This window comes from Phascolarctos cinereus, unplaced genomic scaffold, assembly GCF_003287225.1.
Source record: "Phascolarctos cinereus isolate Bilbo 61053 unplaced genomic scaffold, phaCin_HiC Scaffold_3;HRSCAF=262, whole genome shotgun sequence".
In the NCBI taxonomy this organism is placed as follows: Eukaryota; Metazoa; Chordata; class Mammalia; order Diprotodontia; family Phascolarctidae; genus Phascolarctos; species Phascolarctos cinereus.
This window is the reverse complement of record NW_027555736.1, coordinates 187,673,357-187,693,952: the sequence shown is the minus strand read 5'-3', so window position 1 is coordinate 187,693,952 and position 20,596 is coordinate 187,673,357. Positions and strand designations below refer to the sequence as shown.

General features: G+C 49.2%; 2 protein-coding genes across 2 annotated transcripts in view; one reads left to right on the top strand and one right to left on the bottom strand.

Moving 5' to 3' along the window:
• Positions 1–2,092: 2,092 nt before the first annotated feature.
• Positions 2,093–20,503, top strand: CDAN1 (codanin 1). The gene is given in 29 exon segments (XM_078151367.1): positions 2,093–2,210; positions 2,357–2,841; positions 3,274–3,485; positions 3,689–3,856; positions 3,984–4,082; positions 4,183–4,261; positions 4,872–4,992; positions 5,216–5,325; positions 5,823–5,912; positions 6,493–6,568; positions 6,970–7,181; positions 7,465–7,541; positions 7,544–7,584; positions 7,751–7,897; positions 8,100–8,266; positions 8,608–8,692; positions 8,849–8,938; positions 9,286–9,340; positions 9,580–9,713; positions 9,816–9,919; positions 10,035–10,193; positions 10,863–10,926; positions 11,094–11,172; positions 11,272–11,420; positions 12,180–12,287; positions 12,378–12,441; positions 12,580–12,761; positions 12,869–12,976; positions 13,593–20,503. Coding segments are annotated over 29 exon segments (3,681 nt in total). The 5' UTR covers positions 2,093–2,120; the 3' UTR covers positions 13,719–20,503.
• Positions 12,579–20,596, bottom strand: part of STARD9 (StAR related lipid transfer domain containing 9) — a 149,024-nt gene continuing 141,006 nt past the window's right edge. The window contains 4 exon segments of the mRNA XM_078151366.1: positions 12,579–17,459; positions 18,157–18,315; positions 18,459–18,538; positions 19,309–19,514. Coding sequence (XP_078007492.1) covers positions 17,358–17,459; positions 18,157–18,315; positions 18,459–18,538; positions 19,309–19,514 — 547 coding nt within the window. The 3' untranslated portion in view covers positions 12,579–17,357.

Genomic DNA, 20,596 nt, shown 5'->3' with positions numbered 1-20,596 from the left:
AATGAGGAAACTGATGCCCAGAGAGGTTAAACTATTTGCCCAGGGTCACAAACAGGTCAGTAAATGGTAAAGATGGGATTTAAACTCAGGTCCTCTGACCTGACCAAATCCAGCACTTTCTCCTGGACCACACTGCCTTAATTGTGCAACACTGAAGTCAAATAGCAGTTCCCTTTGTCCCTCCAAGAATCTTCAGTCAAGTGGTAACTGGGAAATGCTCAGCCCTGCACACCTGGCCCAGGGTTTGTCACAACGGGTTGGTATGGTGCCTCTGTTGAGTCTGTTCCCCCACAGGCCCTGACTCCAGACTTATGCAGATATATGGGTGCTCTGTACACAGCTTGTAAATTACTGTACTTTTTTCTCCCATGGGAAACTCCCTTGCTACCACAGTAATGCCTAGTAATGCAAATTGTTCCTCTCTTCTGTAACCTTCCTTTGAAATAAAGGGAACTGTCTTAACAGGGCTGGTTTGACCTGGAATTTTTGTCATTAGTGCCATCTAATGGTATTAGTTGTCATTAGTTGCCCATTTCTTTCTTCAGTAACCTGAGCATCTATCTGTCCTGTAAAAGATTTTGGTGTTCATCGAATTCACAGTTCCTCTTCTCATGCCATTGAGAACAACCTGCCTTTCTGGGTCAGGTCAGATTTCTAAGGGACAGCAATTAAAACTACCTGAAGCTGGTCATGAGGATCTATTTGCTTATTTCTCTGGCTACTACAATAAGAGTCCTTGATATATTTTAACTGCATTATAATAATAGCATAAATACAGGTAAGAATCAAAATGCTTTTGTCATAGTGAATTTGTACTGTGTACACGGGGGAAGATGTGATTTCACAATATAGCCAACTTTGCCATATAATGAGGTACTGTGTCATGGGTTTTACTGATTTATGTAAATGCAAAAAGAAAACAAAACCAAAAATACAGGAACTGGTGGTTAGGCACTGTCTAGGTACTAGGAGCTGTAAACGGTGAGGACAGGAAACATTCTGGCAGGCCAGGTCTAGGAATCAGGCTAGAAAAAACCCTCTAACAATCCCTGAGAAAATAGATGGAGGAAGGGGGATGGGGTCTTCTGTAGCAAAGGAAAGGTCCTGGACTGGTCCTAATTCTTAGGAATTTCTCCAAATTTAACCTTCCTCAGTAGCATTCAGTTGCTATTCTAAGCCAGCTAAGCTTTGATTAAATAAAGGACACATACAAAATACATCTAATGTAACTAGGAGCACGGAGATGGCAGCCTCTCTCGCAGAATGTGCTAGGTTCTGAGGCCAAGGTCCCGGGATCAAATCCTACCTTCCGTTTACTACCCGAGATATGTGATTGTAGGCAAGTTACTACACTTCCCAGACTGTTTCCCGACCTTGTAAAATAACTGAAAGGAGCTAGCCACTGCTTCTCCAACTGTGCTGCAAGAAACCCTCAAACATTTAAATGAACCTCGCGTCTAGTTCACAGGCATTAAAAAATAATTTTAGAGAGCTTCACTGCGAGGTTTCTGCCAAAGTTTCGCGTAAACTGAACAAGGCTCCACTAGTGTGGCCTGCCTGGAGGCCCCCCGCAGGGCCATGGAGGGCACGGGCTCAGGTGGTGGTCAGCGAGGGTCTCGGACGCCTGGTGAAGCTCGAAGACGGGCGTTTGTAAATGCACGGAGTAAGACGCTGTGACTGGAAGCCGAGGATACTGGCGAGAAGTTAGCAAAGTAGCACAAAGTCGGGAGCCCGGGTTCGGAGCCCGCAGGCCGGGGCCCCCTCTTGGCGGCGGGCGGGCGCTCCTCCTCCCTACCTCGAGGGCGCGCGCTCGCTCCACCTCCTCCTCCTCCTCCTCCGCGGGCGGGGTCCGGCCGCGCAGTGTCGGGCGCCACCTCACGCCCTTGGGGGCTCCCTCCGGGGCAGCAGCTCGCCAGCCTCCCTTTCCCGCTCCTCACCGCCCTGCGGCCCAACCCGCTCGCAGGCTGGCCTCCGGCCGCTCTCCCCGCCCACCGCTCGCCCCGCGCTTTCAGCGGCTCTCGCAGCCTCGGGCGGCCAACGGTCGGGCTGCTCGGCGCCCGAGCCCCGCCTCTCGGCGCGCGCGCGCGCTTGCGCAGTCGCGGAGGGACGCCCCAGCCGGGATGGCGGCCGTTTTGGAGGCGCTGCTGCGGGAGGAGGTGACGGCGGCGGTCGCCGTGCGCTGGCTGGCGCGCGGAGTCTGGGGCGCGGAGGTAGGAGGCGCGTAGCGGCCGCTACCGGGCCTTCCCCGGGAAGGGCAGGCCAGGACTGTCGGGCCCACGGGGGGGAGGCGGGCCGGGCCCGGGCGAGCTGTGGGGCTCCCGGGTCCGGCCTCCCGCACTCTTCTCCCTCCCTCCAGGACGCCCCCGGGGAGGCGGCCGCGCTGGCGCCCCTCGAGCCGCTGCGGAAGGAATTCGTGCCGTTCCTGCTGAACTTCCTGCGCGAGCAGAGCAGCCGCGCCCTCCCCCAGGGCCCCCCGACCCCGGCCAAGGCTCCCGGGGCCTCGGCAGGGCGGCCGGGGGGCTCCGGCGCGGCGCGAGGAAGCGGCCGCGGGGTGCGAAGCCAGCTGTTCCCGGCCTCAGCCGAGCCACCGGCCACCTCCTTCGGGGAGCCCGCGCTGGCCCGCCGCGGAGGGGGCGGGAGGAGGAGAGGACCCGTCCGGGAGAGGGGGGGCCGCGGCGCGGGGGGCCCGGAGGAGGGGGGCAGCGGAGACAGCCCGCCTTGGGGAGGGGGCTGGAGGCCAAGGGCTTCGAGCAGCCCCAGCTCCTCGCCCGCTGAGCCCCTGAACCTCAGCAACCTAGAGGAGTTCCCCCCCGTGGGCTCCATGCCCCCTGGCCCCGCTGGGTGAGGACCCCCCCAATACATGTTCTTCCCAGGAGATGAGGCGGGGGGGGGGGGAGGGGGCGGCACTGATCATTGGAACCGATCAAAGTCCTGGTGTTGCATGCGGCCATATCAGGGACAGCATCAAAGTGAGGGTTCTCTGGGGGACTGGGGATGAGAAAAAACTTATGGGGGGCGGGGTTTGGAGTTCAGGATGCTGATTTAAAGGCTGAAATCCACCCCATTAGTACCTGTGCGATCTGGGACAAAGCATCCCCCCTTCCCTGACATCAGTTTCATTATCTGTCAAATAAGGGGGTTGGACTAGAGGGACTTTAAGTCCCTTCCACCTCTAAACGTGATCCCGTGATGAGACGGGGCAGACTGTTAAAGGGTTGGAGAAGATAGGTCTTCGGGAATAGAAGTTTGAAGAAAGCCTGTGGCGGCTCTTAGCAGGGTGAAACCTTCCCGGAGGATCAACCCAACCAGGGTGAGCGCAGAGCGATCTCTCTCCAAGCCCAAGATCTGCTTCACCTCACCCCCAATCAGCCAGGCCCCGAGTTCCCAGCCCCAAGTCTTGGACAATGGTCCTTGGGACCTTGACCCTCCCCAAGGGTGCGGCAGTCTCCAGGAAGAGAGAGAGATGCTCAGGAAGGAGCGGTATGGCATTGCTTCTCTTTGGGATGTCGCCTCTCACGAGGGAATCTGCAGGGCTGTTTGGGCTATTGTTTCCCTACTGGGAACTGTGGGATCCTTTATTTGGGCACACTTCCCATTTTGGAATTCCCTGCAGAGTTTTGGGGGCTCTGGAACAAAGGAAAAGACAGACCCGAGTGTGGTTAATGTCCTCCTATTTATATACCCTCAGATTTAAGCTGGCATCAGTCACCCGCACCTGTCGGTTCTGCCCTGGAATCTGGTCTTCCTCTTCCCAGTCGAACTGGGAGCCTTACACCAGAACCTGCAGACCCTGGCAAGGTTTCCTGTCAGCAGAGGCTGCAGTTGGTAGCTGTGGTCTATTCATCCTGTATTACTGGTGAGTAATCTCTGTCCAGGGGAGCTGCAGTAGAGAACGAGGCAAGAGAAAGTTGATGAAGCAGTGGGAGAAACTTAATATGAAGTGAAAGGGACTCAGTACTTTCATGTCCCTCACTTTTCTTCAGAGAATCTGGTCCCAAGCCTCTTCTTGGAGCTGTTCTTTGTTCTTCAGCTGCTTACTGTCCGACGAATGATTGGTGTTGAAGAAGATGACCTGGAACCCAGCCTCAGGGTCAGTAGGAGAGCATTCCATGCAGAAGCATGTTGTGGGTCAACTCTTAAGATGAAAATACACTTGGCTAATGCTCCATTCTGTCCCTCTAGGTCCCCTCAAGAGGCCACTATTCCAGAATATCCATGACTGTGTGTTTTTTGCAGTACAGGTTTTGGAGCATCAGTTCCAGTGAGTTTTACTAGTGTAGTCACCTGAACCTTCTCATTCATCCCTGTTTTCTTGGCAGCCAGGTGGAGCACTTAGCTTGACTCTTGACCCCACATGATCAATGTGTTGGTGGCTCACCTCTTTTTTGTGCCTGATGTTCTTGACCTGTTCTCTCCAGGCCTCCTCTGTAAGCACTTATTTTCTTTTATGCCCGCAGTCACACTGCTCTTCCTTCTCTCAGAACTGTAGTAGTCTTTTGGGCTCTTCTGTCCCTACCCCCCTTTTATCTCTTCCCCAGGGTTCATAGGATCATAAATTTTGAATTGGAAAGGACCTCAGAGGTCATCTAGTATAGTTCCCTCATTTTACAGATGAGGAAAGGCCAAAAATCATACAAGTAGGGAACATCAGAGATGAGATTTGAACGTAGGTCTTCTAATTCCAGAACCGCTTTTCCTTTTACTGTGCTACCTCTAGGCACTTTGTATGTCTCCCAAGCCAGACCTCACAACTCACTTACACCTTCTCTAAACCTTCAATCTGTCATGCTCCCTCCAGTTCTCATAGCTTTACCCTTCTGGTTTCTGTGTGGCTTATTCTCTGTTGTGACCATTCTCATCCCCCCACCCAGGGTTCTTTCTCACCTGGACAAAGGGACATTGAAGCTGCTAGCTGAGAATGAGCGCCTGCTTTGCTTCTCTCCTACTTTGCAGGGCCGGCTCCGGGATGCCTACGAAGGCAGTACTGCTAAGGTATTCATCCTAAACTGGACCTGACTCCTCTACCCAAAACTTCAGTCTTTCTTAGACTTGCAGAGTACAAGCAGTACCAATGACTCGGCCAAATAATTTGCAAACTCTTCAGTTTTGTGCTGTGATTAGGGCTAGCTCTGTGGGCAGGGGTGAATGCACAGAGAGTCTGTGGTTGATCTCTGATGACTGCTGGCTTAACTTTGATACTCCCACCATGCCTTAGGTCTCTCTGCTGCTATCACCCCCTGCCCAGGCTGTCTCCTTTCAGCCAGAAACAGACAACCGCGCAAACTTCTCTAGTGACCGGGCCTTCCATACTTTCAAGAAACAGAGGTGATTAGGGAAGCAGGATTTGGGAATGAGGGTGAGGAGTTGTTTTTCTCTGGGATAGGTGGTATTTGTTACCATGGGAACCGGGAGCGTGGCACTGATAAAGCCCAAGTAATGGATATGATCGCCCATATGGCTTGTTAACCTTCATTGTCTTTCTCTGCCACAGACTGTACCCCAACCACCTGTTTGAAAATGCCTGTCATTTAGTGATGAGAGAGATGGGATGAGGAGATAAATGGATGAATCTACATGGGTCCATTACAATGCATCTAAAAATCTATATTACATGCTATGTTGGTGGCTGTGCAATAGCTAACCCCTTGGTTGAAGGAATCATCATCATATTTGGAGTAGTTAGTGAACCTTGTTTGGATTAAAATAAGGAATCCCTATACCCAGCTTTTCTAGCAGTGCTGGTACCCAAAGATGGGTGGATTGTCACAGAGCATGGTTTAGTAGCCCTTATTGGCCAGACAATCTGTTGTCTCTCTTCTTAGGGATGTATTTTATGAGGTACTCCGGGAATGGGAAGATCGGCATGAGGAGCCTGGCTGGGATTTTGAGAAGGGCTTAGGCAGCAGGATCAGGTAGGTACCCTTACATAGGGGTGTTTTTTTCTTCCTTGCCTCCAGCAAAGAAACAGCCCAGTAGTCTTACACTAGCTGGATTGTGGAGGGATAGATTTTGGATTTTTGACAAAACTGTTCATTCTTTTGCCCCTTCCTACTACTTCTCCAATACTCATTGACCCCTGCATTCATCTACTCAGAGATAGCTTAAGCAGGGTTAGTTTGACCCTTGTTCCTATGGTTGTGCAGGTTCAGGGGGGCCCTGATCATCTGGGCCAGAATTCTTCAGTTAGTTTCTCCGAGTTTCTCCATTTTTCTTTATTGGCAGATGATCAACTCATGATCATAGCTTTTAATGGTAAAGATTGTAAGGGCTGAGCTCCTGCTTGCTTGGTTTAAACCCCACTAACATCTTATATAATCTTGTCTCTTATGGACAAGCTTCTCATCTTTCTATTTTTTGTTAAGACCAGCTCTGTAAAGTATCACACAAAGACTCTCAATAAAGAGCACACATAGAGACAGGCAGTTTCTCCTCCCTACTTGGACTTTTCCGTACTTCTTTTCATAGTCTACCCTTTCTTTGATCGCTCTGTAGATCCATGATGAGTCAACTCTCTGCCTCCTCCAGCCACAGCCATTTTGTTCGACTTTTTCAGAAACAGCTTCTTCAGGTGATGCCCACATTACTACTGATCCCCAAGCCTGGGGCCATTATCAGTCAGGAGACAGAAAGGGGGTTGAGGTAATCCAGGGAGGAGCTGGAATTTTAGGAAAGTTAGGTAGGGGTGGCAGGTCCTGGGGAAACCTCAACCTAGAAGCTGGGATTCCACATCTAAAGATAAGCTTAGATGGGAGAAGTGACCCTACTCCCTGCCTTGTTAATTGGGAGGTTGGAGCAGATCGAGAGCTGCTTATTCACTCTGCATTGACTAACAAACACTGGGTTTTCCTCTAAATCTTACTACGCTGAAGCCTCTCCTTTGTTAACCTAATTTCCTAGGTTCCCATTTCTCCCCGTAAATGAAACTTTCTGTTTCTAACTTATTTCTGCTGTATTTTCTTCCTGTCCCAGATGTGTCAGAGCCCTTCAGGTACTGGAGGAATGGCTTTGGGTGAGGCTCCTGACCCGGATGTGTTAAGCATGCTAGGAGCTGACAAGCTGGGGCGGCTTCAACGTCTGCAGGAGCGACTGGTTGCTCCTCAGAGTAGTAGTGGACCCTGTCCACCACCTACCTTTCCTGGTTGGCAAGGCTTTTTCCGTGACTTCATCTTAAGTGCCAGCAGGTGAGTGTCTAGGGGGACAATGCCTACCAGTAGCAAAGTCCAGAAATTTTTAACTGGTGTATAGAGCAAATAGTTTTCCATTCTCTTTCATATAGTAAATAAAGCATTTGTACTAGATGATCTCTCAGGCTCCTTTTAGCTCTTAACAGTTTGAGATTAAATTTCCAATCTCTTGTCATCTCCTTTCTCATCCGCAAAGGCATACAGAGCTCACTTTACCGCTGTAACGTTATTGCTTTCACATTATTGTCCTCAGTATCATGTTGTCTTTCTTCCTTCCTAGTTTTCAATTTAACCAGCACCTTATGGACAGTCTGAGTTTGAAGATCAGAGAACTTAATGACCTTGCCCTGCCCCAGCATAACCTAGTGAGGAGGATGGGGAGTCTGATGTGGACCGGCAGGTAGAAAAGACTAGGACTGGGGAGGAGGGGTGGGGGGTGGGGAATAAAGGAGTGGGGAAAGTATTCTGACTTTGGGTAGAGGGTGACTGTACTGACAGGACTGATTATAGACTTGAGGTTCATACAAGGTACTTATCTTGACCTCATTCCTCTTGATCTCCCATAGGATGAAAGGAGACAGTTTGCCTCAGTGTTGCTGAGTCTCCGCCTTCTGGCCAAGTTCCTGGGCTTTGTGGCTTTTCTTCCTTATCGTAGCCCTGAGCCACCCCCAACTCATGAGCTACAAGACTCAGCCCTGGCCCTCAGGAACCAGGTAAACCAGGAGGGGCCTGATGGGGAGCTGGCAGCAGCAGTACAGGGCCTGAGATGAACAAGTTACCTGACACTGTCACCGTCAGTAGGGAAGGAACAACTGTTGTTTGCTCTCTTGCTTCAGTAATGATAGCTCTTTCATTTCACCCACAGCTTTTCTCTGGTCCTCACCTAATAATGATGATGTACCTCCCTCCCCCCAGGTACCTCCTGTGCTGGACGTGCTGACTTTGCTGCAGCAGGGGTTACAGAATCACCAGGCTGTGCTCACTGTACCCTGGTTGGTGGAATTCCTCTCCTTTGTTGACCACGTTGCTCCCTTACTGGACTATTACCAGAATGTCTTCTCTCTCCTACTGCAGTTATACCGGTGAGCAGGCAGAGTGCAGAACAAGGGGTCTTGGAATAGAACTTGGGGATATAATTCCTTGACTAGTTTTTAAAGAGCTATAAGTAGCTGAGTTAGTATGGATTCTTTGTCTCCATCACCTGGCTACACCATGAATTAGCTGCAAACCTGAAAGGAGGACAATATATGATCCCTGGAAAAATAGCGTATATATATTTGCTCATCCATCAGTCTGTCCTTACTTGCTATCCAGCAGGAGGGGTATCTACAACACATTGATTTCCTTTAGTAATGTTTCCCATCCATATTAGTCCTCTCTCTCTTTTTCATAAATCTCATTCACACCATCCAATTGCTTCTAGGAGCCTGATCTTATCAGAAGAGAGTAAAAGAATATGCTTCTTGAACAAACTGCTGCTCCTTGCTGTGCTGGGATGGCTTTTCCAGGTATTGGGAAAGGAGGGTGTTTGGGTTTTGAGCACAGTTGGGACCAGGTCTTAAGGGGGGTGGGACGGAGGATATTCTAGTCTCACTGAGAGCTACTATGAAGTTGAATGATAATCTTCTGAAAAACTGATTGTGTCTGCCCTGACCTCTTCCTAGATCCCCACAGTTCCAGAAGATTTGTTCTTTTTGGCAGAAGGCCGGCCAGATACCTTGGAAGGAGACACAGTGGCTTTGGTGCAGGGTCTAGTGAGTGACGGGGCCAAGGGACAGAAGAGCCCAGGACTGGAATTGGATTCAAGCCCCAGTCCTGCCTGTTACTTAATTGTGTGACTCGGGACTAGTCGTTTAACTTTTCTGAACCTCAGTTTCCTTATCTGCAAAATATAAATGGCTAATAATTGAACTTCCTCCCACACAGGGCTTTCACTAGTCAGTGTGTGTGTCTGTGTGTCTACACATTATTCATTTTGGAGTCAGAGGACCTGTTTTCAGATCCTACCTCTGCCATATTCTGTGTGACCTTAAGCCATTCAATTTCCTCATTTGTAAATGTTTTGACTAGATGACCTGCATCTCGCTTTCCCTTCTCCCAGGACACAATGCCTGTTGTGGATCAACAGCTTCTCTACACTTGCTGCCCTTTCATTGGTAAGCATCTGACTCTCTTCCAGGGTAAAATCCTGGTGCTCGGTGTGAGAGGCTGGCTGTAGCCCTCCACCTCTCAGCAGTCTTTTGACCTCCTAAGGGGATGACTTTCCAGTTTCTCTCAAGTCCTCAACACGCTGAGTGTATTACTTGAGGAGATGATGAGCGCCGCATCTCGAGAGTTTCCATAATCTAGAAGAGAAGGAGCTTCTGGGATGACGGGAGCCTCTCTCTTACTCCAGGAGAACTGCGGAAACTGCTCGCTTCCTGGGTGTCGGGTAGCAGTGGACGGAGCGGGGGCTTTGTGAGGAAAATCACGCCAACCTCGACTACTGCCCTGGGGCCTCAGGCCACCAGAACGTCCCAAGGGCTGCAGGTGATGCAGAGAAAGACCGCAGAGATGACTAGAAGGATGGAGAAGATTGAGAAGTCAGTTGACGTGACCCGGGGCCCCTCTGTCTTGCTTATTTTCCCACAGGCAGAGCTCGCCCAAGCCTTCTTCCACAACCAGCCGCCTTCTCTTCGAAGGACGGTGGAATTTGTTGCTGAGAGAATTGGATCCAATTGCATCAAACACCTTAAGTGAGAGGCCTGAGCCCCGTCTCCCCCGTCCCCTTTTGTTCTGCACTGAAGGGGGTGGGGGCAGTTAACTTGTTAAACATTTTCTGACTCAATTTCCCTAAATTTCCCAATATAGGGCAACATTTGTAGCAGACCTGGTACGACAAGCAGAATCACTGCTGCAGGAGCAGCTTGGGGAGCAGGAACAGGAAGGGGGAGCCCCGGCCCAGCTCTTGGAGGCATTGTGTGAACAGATCTGCCCAGAGGGGACACAAGCCTTGACTCAAGGGCGAGAGTAAGAATCAGAGATCTCTGAACTCTCCACCCTCTCCCTCACCTTGGGTCCCGTTTCTGGTACCTTCAATTCATCCATCACATGAAGGTGAAAATTTGCCTCAAAAGGAAAAAAATCTAAGCAGGGAAATAAAGGGAGGGCAGACTGGGGAGTGACATGAAAGAGATTCAGCACAAGGAAACCCTGAGGTGGCCACTTGCCTAGCAGAGGCAGGTCATAGAAAGGAGCCCAAGTTTCTTCTCTGTGGAGCTTTGCCCTTGTCTTATTTAGAGCTTCCTTCACACTTTTTTTCTCATTTCCCTTGGTGAGGTTTTTTTTTCTTCCCAGTCCCAATAATCCTTACCCATCTCCTTTTCCAGATAGAACTTTTAAAAAGTAACTCAAATGTAACTTGTAACAGAGGCACAGCAAGTCACCTGATTGCCTCAGCCACCTGGGACTGTGAATTACCAAATAAATATCACTCTGCATTGGAACACACACACACATACACACACACATATACACATACAGCTGTTAGCTCTCTCCTGTCAGCCAGATAGGAAGGAATCCCTCTAGACCAAGGAAGGAACTGTAGTGATGTCAAACAAGATAACACGTGTTCTTTCCAAACTTAATTCATGGCCTGTGGACTCGGGCAACTTTCTGTATTTTTCCTCCTCATTTCAGATTTTGCAGAAAGAAGGCCCCTGAGGCTGTGCGGGTGCTGCTGCCAGAGGAGACTTCCCCAGCCGTATGTAGGGGGTTCAGTAAATCTAGCACATTGGCATGGGCAGGGTGGGAAAGACACAGGGATCCCACCAGGATGCAAAAGACACTGGGAGAGCTGCTTCCCCTCACTGGAGACAGAACTCCTCTTCCTGTGGTTATCCATGGTGGTGGTGGTGATATGTGTCACAGGTCCTGAGGAGTGCAGAGGAGATTGCTGTAGGTCTTGCAGTGGAGAAGGCCTGTGCTTGGTTATCAGCCAACATCACAGGTAAAGTCCTGGGGGAGTGAAGAACTGACTGAAGTCCGGAATGTGTGGAAAGGCCTGGCTTACAGCTTGGCTTAGGTCACTCTTCTTTCTTGCCTGTAGCCCTGATCCGGAGGGAGGTGAAAGCCGCTCTGAGCAGAACACTTCGAGCCCAGGGTCCTGATGTAGCTGCCCAGGGGGAGAGGAGGGGCTGCTCCCGTGCCTGTGAGCACCATGCTCCCCTCCCCTCCCACCTCATCTCCGAGATCAAAGTACACAGCTACCCTTTCCCCCACTGTCCCTCTCATTACTTCCATTCTAGTATTCAAAGATACAGCTCTCTCCCATTTCCCTGGGTTATTCTCCATTTCTTCCATCCATCAGTGAATTCATATTGATTTGATAAGTTGCCTTCATAATTCCATTCCCGTTATTGTTGGGTGTCTAGAAGCGGGAAATGGAATACAGCCCACTAGCCAGATTGATGCCACACATCAGGTGGAAGTAGGAGAGTGAATGTTAGCAAAGGATTTAAGGGGACAGTGGTTCAGAAATGTGGTATTGTTGGGATGGTCTGGAAAAGAATAACAGATATGTAAAGGTTTGGAAAATAGGACCGAGTAGGAAAGGAGGGAGAAGAGAAAGCTAGAGAGGCCTTCAGTATAGAGAGAGGGGCAGGACCAGCTATTTTCCTCACTCTGGGAAGGACAGAAAAAGAGGAAAAGAAACTAGGAGAGCTTAAGATGCCTGGAAGGATTATCAAGATACCCTTATGTCTCCTTCCCTGTCCTGTTTAAGGAATAGGTAGAACTGCCCCTGGGAAAATGATTAGTTTTGGCCCTACCCCAGCCCTAGAATAAGTGGGGAGGAGAGGTCTTCTAGCTCTATCACCTTTTCTTTCCAAGCCACTGCTTAGCCCTCTGGCTACCTCTTGACCTCAGTTGCTCTATTTAGTGCAGTCAGGGGACCCAGGAGTTGTTCTTGGGCCCCTTGTGATGGTTCTTCCTGCCTGCCCCGCTTTCCTTCTGTAGGATGTGCTCGCTCTTACCGTGGGGCCCCGGGATCCGGAGGAGGGAATTAGCCCAGAGCAGCTGGGTACACTCCTGCAGCAGCTGAAGGAGACGCTTCAGTGCCGGCAGGTGAGACGGGACTCGGCTGGGGAGATGCTTTTAGTTGTTCTGGTTGCTGATGTTCAATCCCCTTCTTCCCCTTCTTGTTGATCTTCGCAGTTCCTGTGCCCGATTTCCGAGCAGCAGCTTGCAAAGTGCTCCGTGGAATTGGCCTCTTTTCTTGGTAGGGCATCCCAGCTCCTCGGGTGTACGTGCTTGTGCACCACAGCCCAAGATGGAGGGAGGCGAGGGCCCTTGAACAGATGCCCACATTGGATGTTCCCTGGAAAGGCCCAGGGACTGCCTCCCTCTTTCCCTACAGTTGCTGACCAAGTCCCAACCCTGGGGCCTCCAGGCCCACACAGGCTGGAAAGGGGGGAAGCCCGAGGACTTCTGCAGATGCTCCTTACCCTCTGGCATGAGGACTTCCAAGTACCTGTTCCACTGCAGCTGCTGCTGAGTCCAAGAAACGTAGGACTTCTGGCAGATACACGGCCGAGAGAGGTGGGTGCCTTTGACGTCCCTGGTGTCCTGGAGCTGGTTCTGCAGCATAGGTCTCTGCCTCAATCTGGTACCTCTGGCCTTTGTCTAACATGACTGTTGTTTTGCAGTGGGACCTGCTGTTGTTTCTGCTTCGGGGACTGGTGGACCGAGGGCTAATGGGAAGGGTGGAGATAGAAACCTGCCTGAGGAGTCTCCACCAGGCGCCCTGGCCTGAGGTAAGGTGTCCTGGCTCCATGTTGGGGAGCTCAGACTGGGTTTTGATCCTGAATGAGACTACAGGCTTAGGAGTAGTGCTAAGATTGGGTTATTAGAGGAAAGTGCTAAACTGGAGAGATAACAGGATTGAATTGTCCAAAGCCAGATCATAATAACCAAGAGCTAACATTTTTATATAGTGCTTATTATGTGCTTTACAATTAGCCCTTTTGATCCTCACAGATACCCTAGGAGGTAAGTGCTGTTATTATTCCCATCTTATAACTGAGGAAACTGAGGTAAACAGGTGAAGTGACTTGCCCAGGGTCACACAGCTAGGAAGTGTCTGAGGCTGGATTTGAACTCAGGTCTTCCTGACTCCAGGCCCAAATGTTCTATCCACTTCCTGCATTGCCTAGCTTCCCAGGCCAAACCATATATACAGTGGCTCCTAAGCCTTCTATCAGAGCTACTTTCAACTTTGTCTTGGGCTCCCAGGGAAGAAATGGGAAGAGATTCCAGGTCAGACCAGAAGGGAGCCAACAAGGATGATGTCCCTTAGTCACTGTGAAACCCTTTGAAACTGATAAGAGTTTGTCTTTTATTGCCATTCCCTATACCTTCCCCTCCCCCTAGGACTTCTCTGAGGAGCTAGCAACACTCTCTTGCCTATTTCTGGCGGAGCCACAGGTATCAGGACCCCGGCTAAGAGCTTGTGAGTTGATGAGACCACCTCGTGGGACTGTATTGGCCCAGAGTTAGGGCCAGTAAATGAGGTCCTGCCTTTAAACTCACGATCAAAAGCTGTGGCCCTCACCAGACTTACAGCCTCCGTGAAGGAACCGAAAGCCCAGTCCCATCCTGCAAGGAGTTGTCCACCCAGTGATCCTTACCAGAAGATGGAGAGGAGAAGCATCCTGAGCCCCATCGTCAGACCCAGTGGACAAAGGTGAGGAAAGTCTTCAAGTTTCCTACCCAGAGCTCTGGAGAAAACAGTCTTATCTTCAGGACAAAGGTGGCAAGAGACCAGGGGCCCTCTACCAGGGAAGAAGAGGAAGCTTTTATCACTTGGACTCTTCAACAAAATGATATGCCAATGGATGTTGTGAGAGAGAGAGAGAGAGAGAAAGTTTGGAAGGGCCAGCCAGCTTTCCCAGAAGCTTCTTCGGACTTTGTGGTTTTAGAAAAGCAGGAGACTGACTTCCTGCTTATATATTAGGAAGATTTAAAAAACATAGGTAGAGCTTTGGGAGGTCCAGTTTCCTCAGCTCTGTGCCCAGATATTTTTTTCCTTAAAATGCATCATGGATACCAGCAACAGACCACATCTCGCTTGTGTAAAACCCAGCTTTACCAACAGGCCTAGTTTCAGGGAAGCCAGGCTGGGCCTGATCTTATTTAAATGCTGTCTATGAACCAGGAAAGGAAGCCCATGGGGGGAAGAGGAGGGAGTAGATTTTTTAAAAATATTAAATATCACTTTGTCAAAGGACCTGGTGTTCCAGGGTTATTTTAAATCTCTTCCTTCCAAAAGAGAAACAAAGGGCCACAGAGACATGGGGTTTGAAAGTATGTGGATGCCCCTATAATTAGTAGCCCTGTGGGAATGAGCAAGGTTTTGTTCTTAATTGTTGAAGTTGAGCTTCCTAGCATGAAATTCTGAACTGGGCTGAGTAGGAGACCTGGTACTGGGTCTCCTACACACATTGCCCTCTCTCTCTCTCTCTCTCTTTTTTTTTTCTTTGGCTAAGTGATGGGGTTAAGTGACTTGCCCAAGGTCACACAGATAGTGTTAGGTGTCTGAGACTGGATTTGAACCCAGGTCCTCCTGACTCCAGGGTCGGTGCTCTATCCACTGTGCTACTTAGCTGCCCCATACACATCACCCTCTCTACAGAGAAAAGGCCAGGACAGCGTGGGCTCTAATTTAGGGGTTACACTTTTCATTCATTCACCATGGGCACTTCCAGGAACATCATGGAATTACTGCTAGAAGATAAAAAACCACTAAGACTGAAAGAGTGGCTCAGGGGAGAAGTAAACACTTTCCCCTTCATCTCAGACCCCAGCAGGTAAGACCTGAATGGCCCAGTACCAGGACCAAGATTTCAAGGCAAGAGGGCTACTCCTACTACCTGCAGAGGGACAGGGGTTGCTTTGAAAAACCATCTTCCCTCACTACTCCAGACTCCATCTAAATCCTCCAGGATTTAGCTCAGTGTAAGATATAGAAAGGCTACGTGCTCACCCCTTTCCCAGATGAGCTAGGAGCGGAGCCCAAGATAACATGGTACTGAACACAGTCACAGCCTTTGGATCAGAAGTTAAGCTTGCTGAGCTAACAGCCAAAGGGGAAAGGCCTTTATTTTTTTCTAGCAGTGGCCACATCCACAAGAAGTATCCTTGGCCTGGGAAATGGGCATCCTGACTCCCAGAAAAAAAGCCAGAAACTCAGATGACGTGACAGGTTGACAAAGAGCTCTGATAGGCTGTGACTCACACAGTTACTGTCACCTTTTATTCCTTCAGCCTGGTCAATGAATTTAAATTTTGAATTTCATTCTTGCATTTTAAAAACTTTAACCACTGCCAGTTGTGAAAGTGAATTGGCACTGGTCCATCCACTCAGTTGTGACAACACTGTAAACTGACTTGTCAGATGAAGTCAGTTCTTCATCACTGACCAGGGCAAGCATTGCACAAGAGGCCCTCAGTATATCCTTGTTGGATTGGACTGAATGACCTTCATGGGAAAATGCTGCCAGTTTGTCACTACTACCTGAGCTACAGTCACTAAACTGCGGTCCCTGGGCCAAACCTGACCTGCCAGCTGTAATGTTTAATATACCTTAAAACCATTCTTAGCTCACAGGGCACATGACCACTGGTCTATAGGTAACAAAAGGTTAGCCTAAACACAGAGCTCCCGTATTTCTAATGCTTCTGACCAAATATGGCCATTAGTCTAGTAGTGACAAATATTTGAAAAGGGAAGGGGGATAGAGTGGTACATAAATAAGAATTTTAATATCAACTGTTGATTGTATTGCTTAAAAAATAAAATTTAAAAACAGTTTTTTAAAAAACCCTGCAATCAATAATACAAATAACTTAACCTGGAACTGTAATAGAGAAGAGGAGGAGAAAGTGTGGAGGTGAGGCAAGGGGACCTGTAAAAGCCTTAAAAAAATAAAATTTTGCCATATTGTACAGAACTTGCCCTTTACCCACACTTGTCCCCATTCTGGCTAGTCCCAGTATAATCTGCTACCAAGCGCTATTCAGTACTGAAGTGAGGGAATGGTCTACCCCATTTTGACCCTTCTGGCAAAACGGGAGGCAGCCATGTAGGAAAGGGGAAGACAGAGTAAGTGCTACTCTTCCATTCCCCCTCAGGTTGGCCCTGGAAAGTAGGTAGGGCCAGACAAAAGCTGAATCTGGGACATGGGGGATGAGGTGAGGTGAAGCCTCTCCATCACCTTTCCCATTTAATGAGTTCTCAGCTGGACGTGTCCCTGGTTCCTGGTCAGGCCTCCTTCACTCTGCCTGCTTGAGGGCCCCATGTTGATTCTTAATAAAAGCTCATTGCTTTAAAGCAGAATGAGCATCTACTTGAGGGATGTTGGTGACAGGAAACCGGAAGATTGTCAGGGCAGGCTGGCTTTTTTTTTTTTTTGGCCAGAGGGAAGGAAGGTGGAGAAGAGAGGAAAGAACAAAATTAGCACAAATTTGTAAACTTGTAAGACTGGAGGGAAGGATTCTGAACTGCCTTCCTGGTGAGGACGACATGTCTGTTCTTCAAAGCCTTTCTTGTTCTATCTAGTTTCTCAGGGGCCTCACTCTCTTCCCTTCCAGTCCTTCCCTCCCTCTTCAATGTAGGAGGCAGATTTAAAGCAGGGCCTTGGATGCCACTACCTGCTTTGCTGAGCCACATGAAGACAAGCTTATGTGGTCACTAAGTCTGCCACCTCACTAGGAAAAGCCCACCCTTCCCCACCCTTTCACTGAGTTCTCCCAACTCCATTAAGTGGGACCCAAAAACCAAACAGAAGGGCAGCTGTGGGGGTGAAGTGTAAGGAGGAAAGGGAGTGGAGAGAGACGGGACTAATTTATAAGGCTCAAAATATTACTGGGCCACTGACGCAGAGGTAACTAGGTCTGCAAAAAGTGGTTCCTTCACTGCACAGCCAGGGCCAACAGGCTCAGGCCCCCTCATTCTGCAGTGGGGCCACATGTGGCAATGTGTTTATTTGCCAGCAACTCTGGACTGAGCTGCTGACCATCCCATCCCACTGTCACTCTCCATATTGCAGTAAACGCCGCCATAAATCTGCTGCAGGGTCTTTACGTGGCCATCTTATGGGCCTGTCTCTCAGTAGAACCATCTCTCTGAGTCTGGTATTAACCACAGAGAAAAGAAGCCAGGTTTGCTATTACCAATGGCTGTTGCTTGGCACAGTGAGGCAGCAGCCCAGGGGGGAGGCCTGGAGCCCCCAGTTCCACCTGAAATAAGAAAGACAGAAAAGGAAATACTTGTTGCTGAGACAAGTGTCTAGGTTAGAATGACATCAGTCCTCTGTAGGAACCCTAAGTTGTATTGGAGGAAAAAATTACTGTGCCTGTAGCTTATACTGCTATTCTGTGTGACCCCTTAGCAGACTTTGCTGCTATGGAATTAGAGTTTGGAGGGGACTCTAGGCACTGGAGTTGTGAGCTAGGCTAAATCACTTTACATCCTATACATCCCAACGAGAGCCTCTTCTCCACCCCCATGTCATAGAGTGGTGATGGTTATGACCCCACTCCTAGAAGGCCTGACGATAGCCAGAGAACGCCTAGCAACCTCTGGCTCCAGAAGGAAATGGTTGCTCTCAGCACTGCAGAGAAGATCATGCCCCTTTCCCCACTCTGAGGGACCCATTGTCTCCTTAATGAGGAAATATTGAAGCTACTTCTCAATAAAAGCCCCTCCCCTATGGCTGATTTCCCCCACAGTCTTAACCAACACATGGGACCACAAGGCTGCTCTGGGATTCTCTTTTTTCAGTTAATGGCCCAGGGTCATGGAGCTGGATACGGGTCTGCCAAGTCATCAAGTTACTGCCAAGACCTATGAGGCCAGGTCAAGCCAATCGCAAGCCGTGGCCTAGGCCAGCTTTAAGTTCTGCCCCCACAGAGCTGCAAAGTATGAGCGGCTCACCTGGACCATATGAATGACTTTAGTAACCTCCTTCCCATCGATAGTGTGAGGCAGCAGGACCCAGGCACTGGGCAAGATCTCCCCACGGATCATGTTTTTGCTGGGCCGTGGCAATGACTTGTCATACACTGACTGAGCTACCATAATGGTCAGCTGTCCCTGAAAACAGAAAAGGTAGTGGATGCTACCCAGGAGGGGCAGGGCAAGGGCTCTGCCTTGATGACCGTGGCAGCCTCCCCTTCCCTACTGTCCCACAAAGACTGAGCCCCAGACGCTTCCCCCCCACACGCACACAAACCTACCTCTTTGGCCTCAGAGCTGACACAGCAGAAATCCCGAGGTTGCTTCAGACAGCTCAGTGAGGTATTGCTGACCAGGTATACTATGAGAGTGAGAAGAAGTCAGGAGAAAGTCATGCCCTCTCACCGTTTTTCCCCTCTCCCTTGCACTGAATCTCAAGCATCAGAGACCCCTGCTTTTCAGCTAAAGGCAGCCTGGGGCAGTGAACAGAACATTTGGGTCTGGAGTGAGGAAGACCTGAGATCAAATTAAGCCTCAAGACTTCCAAAATGTGTGACTCTGGGCATTGCTTTGCCTGTTTGCCTCAGTTTTCCCGTCTATAAAAGTGGGGATAATTTGGGGCTGCTAGGTGGCGCAGTGGATAGAGCACCGACCCTGGATTCAGGAGGACCTGAGTTCAAATCCGGCCTCAGACACATAACACTAGCTGTGTGACCCTGGGCAAGTCACTTAACAGCACTGCCTAGCCCCTTCCCCCCAAAATGAGGATAATCACAACACCTACCTCCCAGGGTTGTTGCGAGGATAAAAACAAACTATGAAACGTACTTGAGACAATGCCTAGCACATATTAGGAGTCTACTAAATGCTTGTTCCAGTCCCCTTCCCCGACTTCAGCTGGGCTAGACTTACCACAAGATTAAGAAAATGGAAGTTCTGTCACTTTAGATCCCATTGGCACCTGACCGTGGAAGAGGGTTGCCTTTAACTTCCTTCACCCAGTCCTTGCCCCTCCTCTCCCCTCCCTTCTTCCTCATCCTTGTAGGATTCCCATCTTTCCCTTCTTGCTCTACAAAACAAAGGTCTCTGTAGTGTCCAATATGTTAAGCCACACCCTGGCCTTGGGCTCACCCAGTTTGATGGAGCTGGTCACGTTCTGATACAATTGGGCAGTCTGGATGGACTTGTCATACAGGGTCCACATGGTAGGATCCCTCACAGCTGCCCAGACTCGAGGTAGAGGCTGAGGCACCACCCCAGCCCCCAAGAAACCATGCCGAGTAGCGGAGGGAAATGCCTTATAATATGTCAGCACATCCTTTTCTTCACCCTGGTACCTGAGTACAGAGGCAAGAGGATGGGGAAGATGGATGAGATATTAAAAATGGACCCAAATAAATCTATGCAAGTTTCATGAATGAAGATCTCATCTCCATGACATTTGAGGAACTGATTCACATTTATAAAAATAGACATTCTTCAATGGATAAATGATCAAAGAACAGGCAATTCTAGAGGAAAGAAATCCAAGCTAACAATAGCCATATGAAGAAATGTTCCCAATCCCTAATAATTAAAAGAAGTATATACCCTATCAGATTGGCAAATCAGACCAAAAACAGAAATGACAAGTGCTGGAGGGGCTGTGAGAAAATAGGCACGTTGGTGCGCTTGCTGGTTGAACTGGGAACTGTTCTAGGCACTCTGAAAAGCGACTTAGAGCCATGCCCAAAAAAGTTACTGAAACTTTTCATACTCATTGTCCCAGTAACCCATTAAGAGGCCTTTGAAACAAGATAAAAAGGGTCTGTACGTACAAAAATATTTATAGCAGCTTTTTTTGTGGTGGCAAAAAAAAATGGAAACTGGGTGGAGAGGGGTGCTGGACAACTGGAGAAGAGCTGAACAAATCATGGCATATGGATGCAATGGAATACTGCTAGGACAGGAGAAGATGAAAGGGACCTAAATGAACTGGCACAGAGTGAATATAACTGGCAAAACCATGTCTACTATTAACAACATTGTTGTTAAAAAAAAAAAAACGACCATTTGAAAGAAACTGATCAAGACAACAATCAACCACGATTCCAGAGGGCCAAATGAGGAGGAAACATGTTACCACCCGCTTTTGGACAGAGGGCGGTTGGGCTCAAGGTGCTGAATATGACATACACTTTTGGATGTGGCCAATGTGGGAATCTGTTTTTCTTGACTATGATTATTGTTGTAAGAGATTTTGTTTTTCTTTTTTTTCCTTTTGCTGTGGGAGGAGGGAAAAGGTGAAGGAAAGTGTTAAATGAAATAAAACAAAATTTCAAAATTATGGAAATGGGCCTCAGAGGGGTATTCAAGGACAAGATCAGAGTCAGGAAACACCAGGGTGTTAGATCACAAAGATGGAACGGTGGGGTCATGG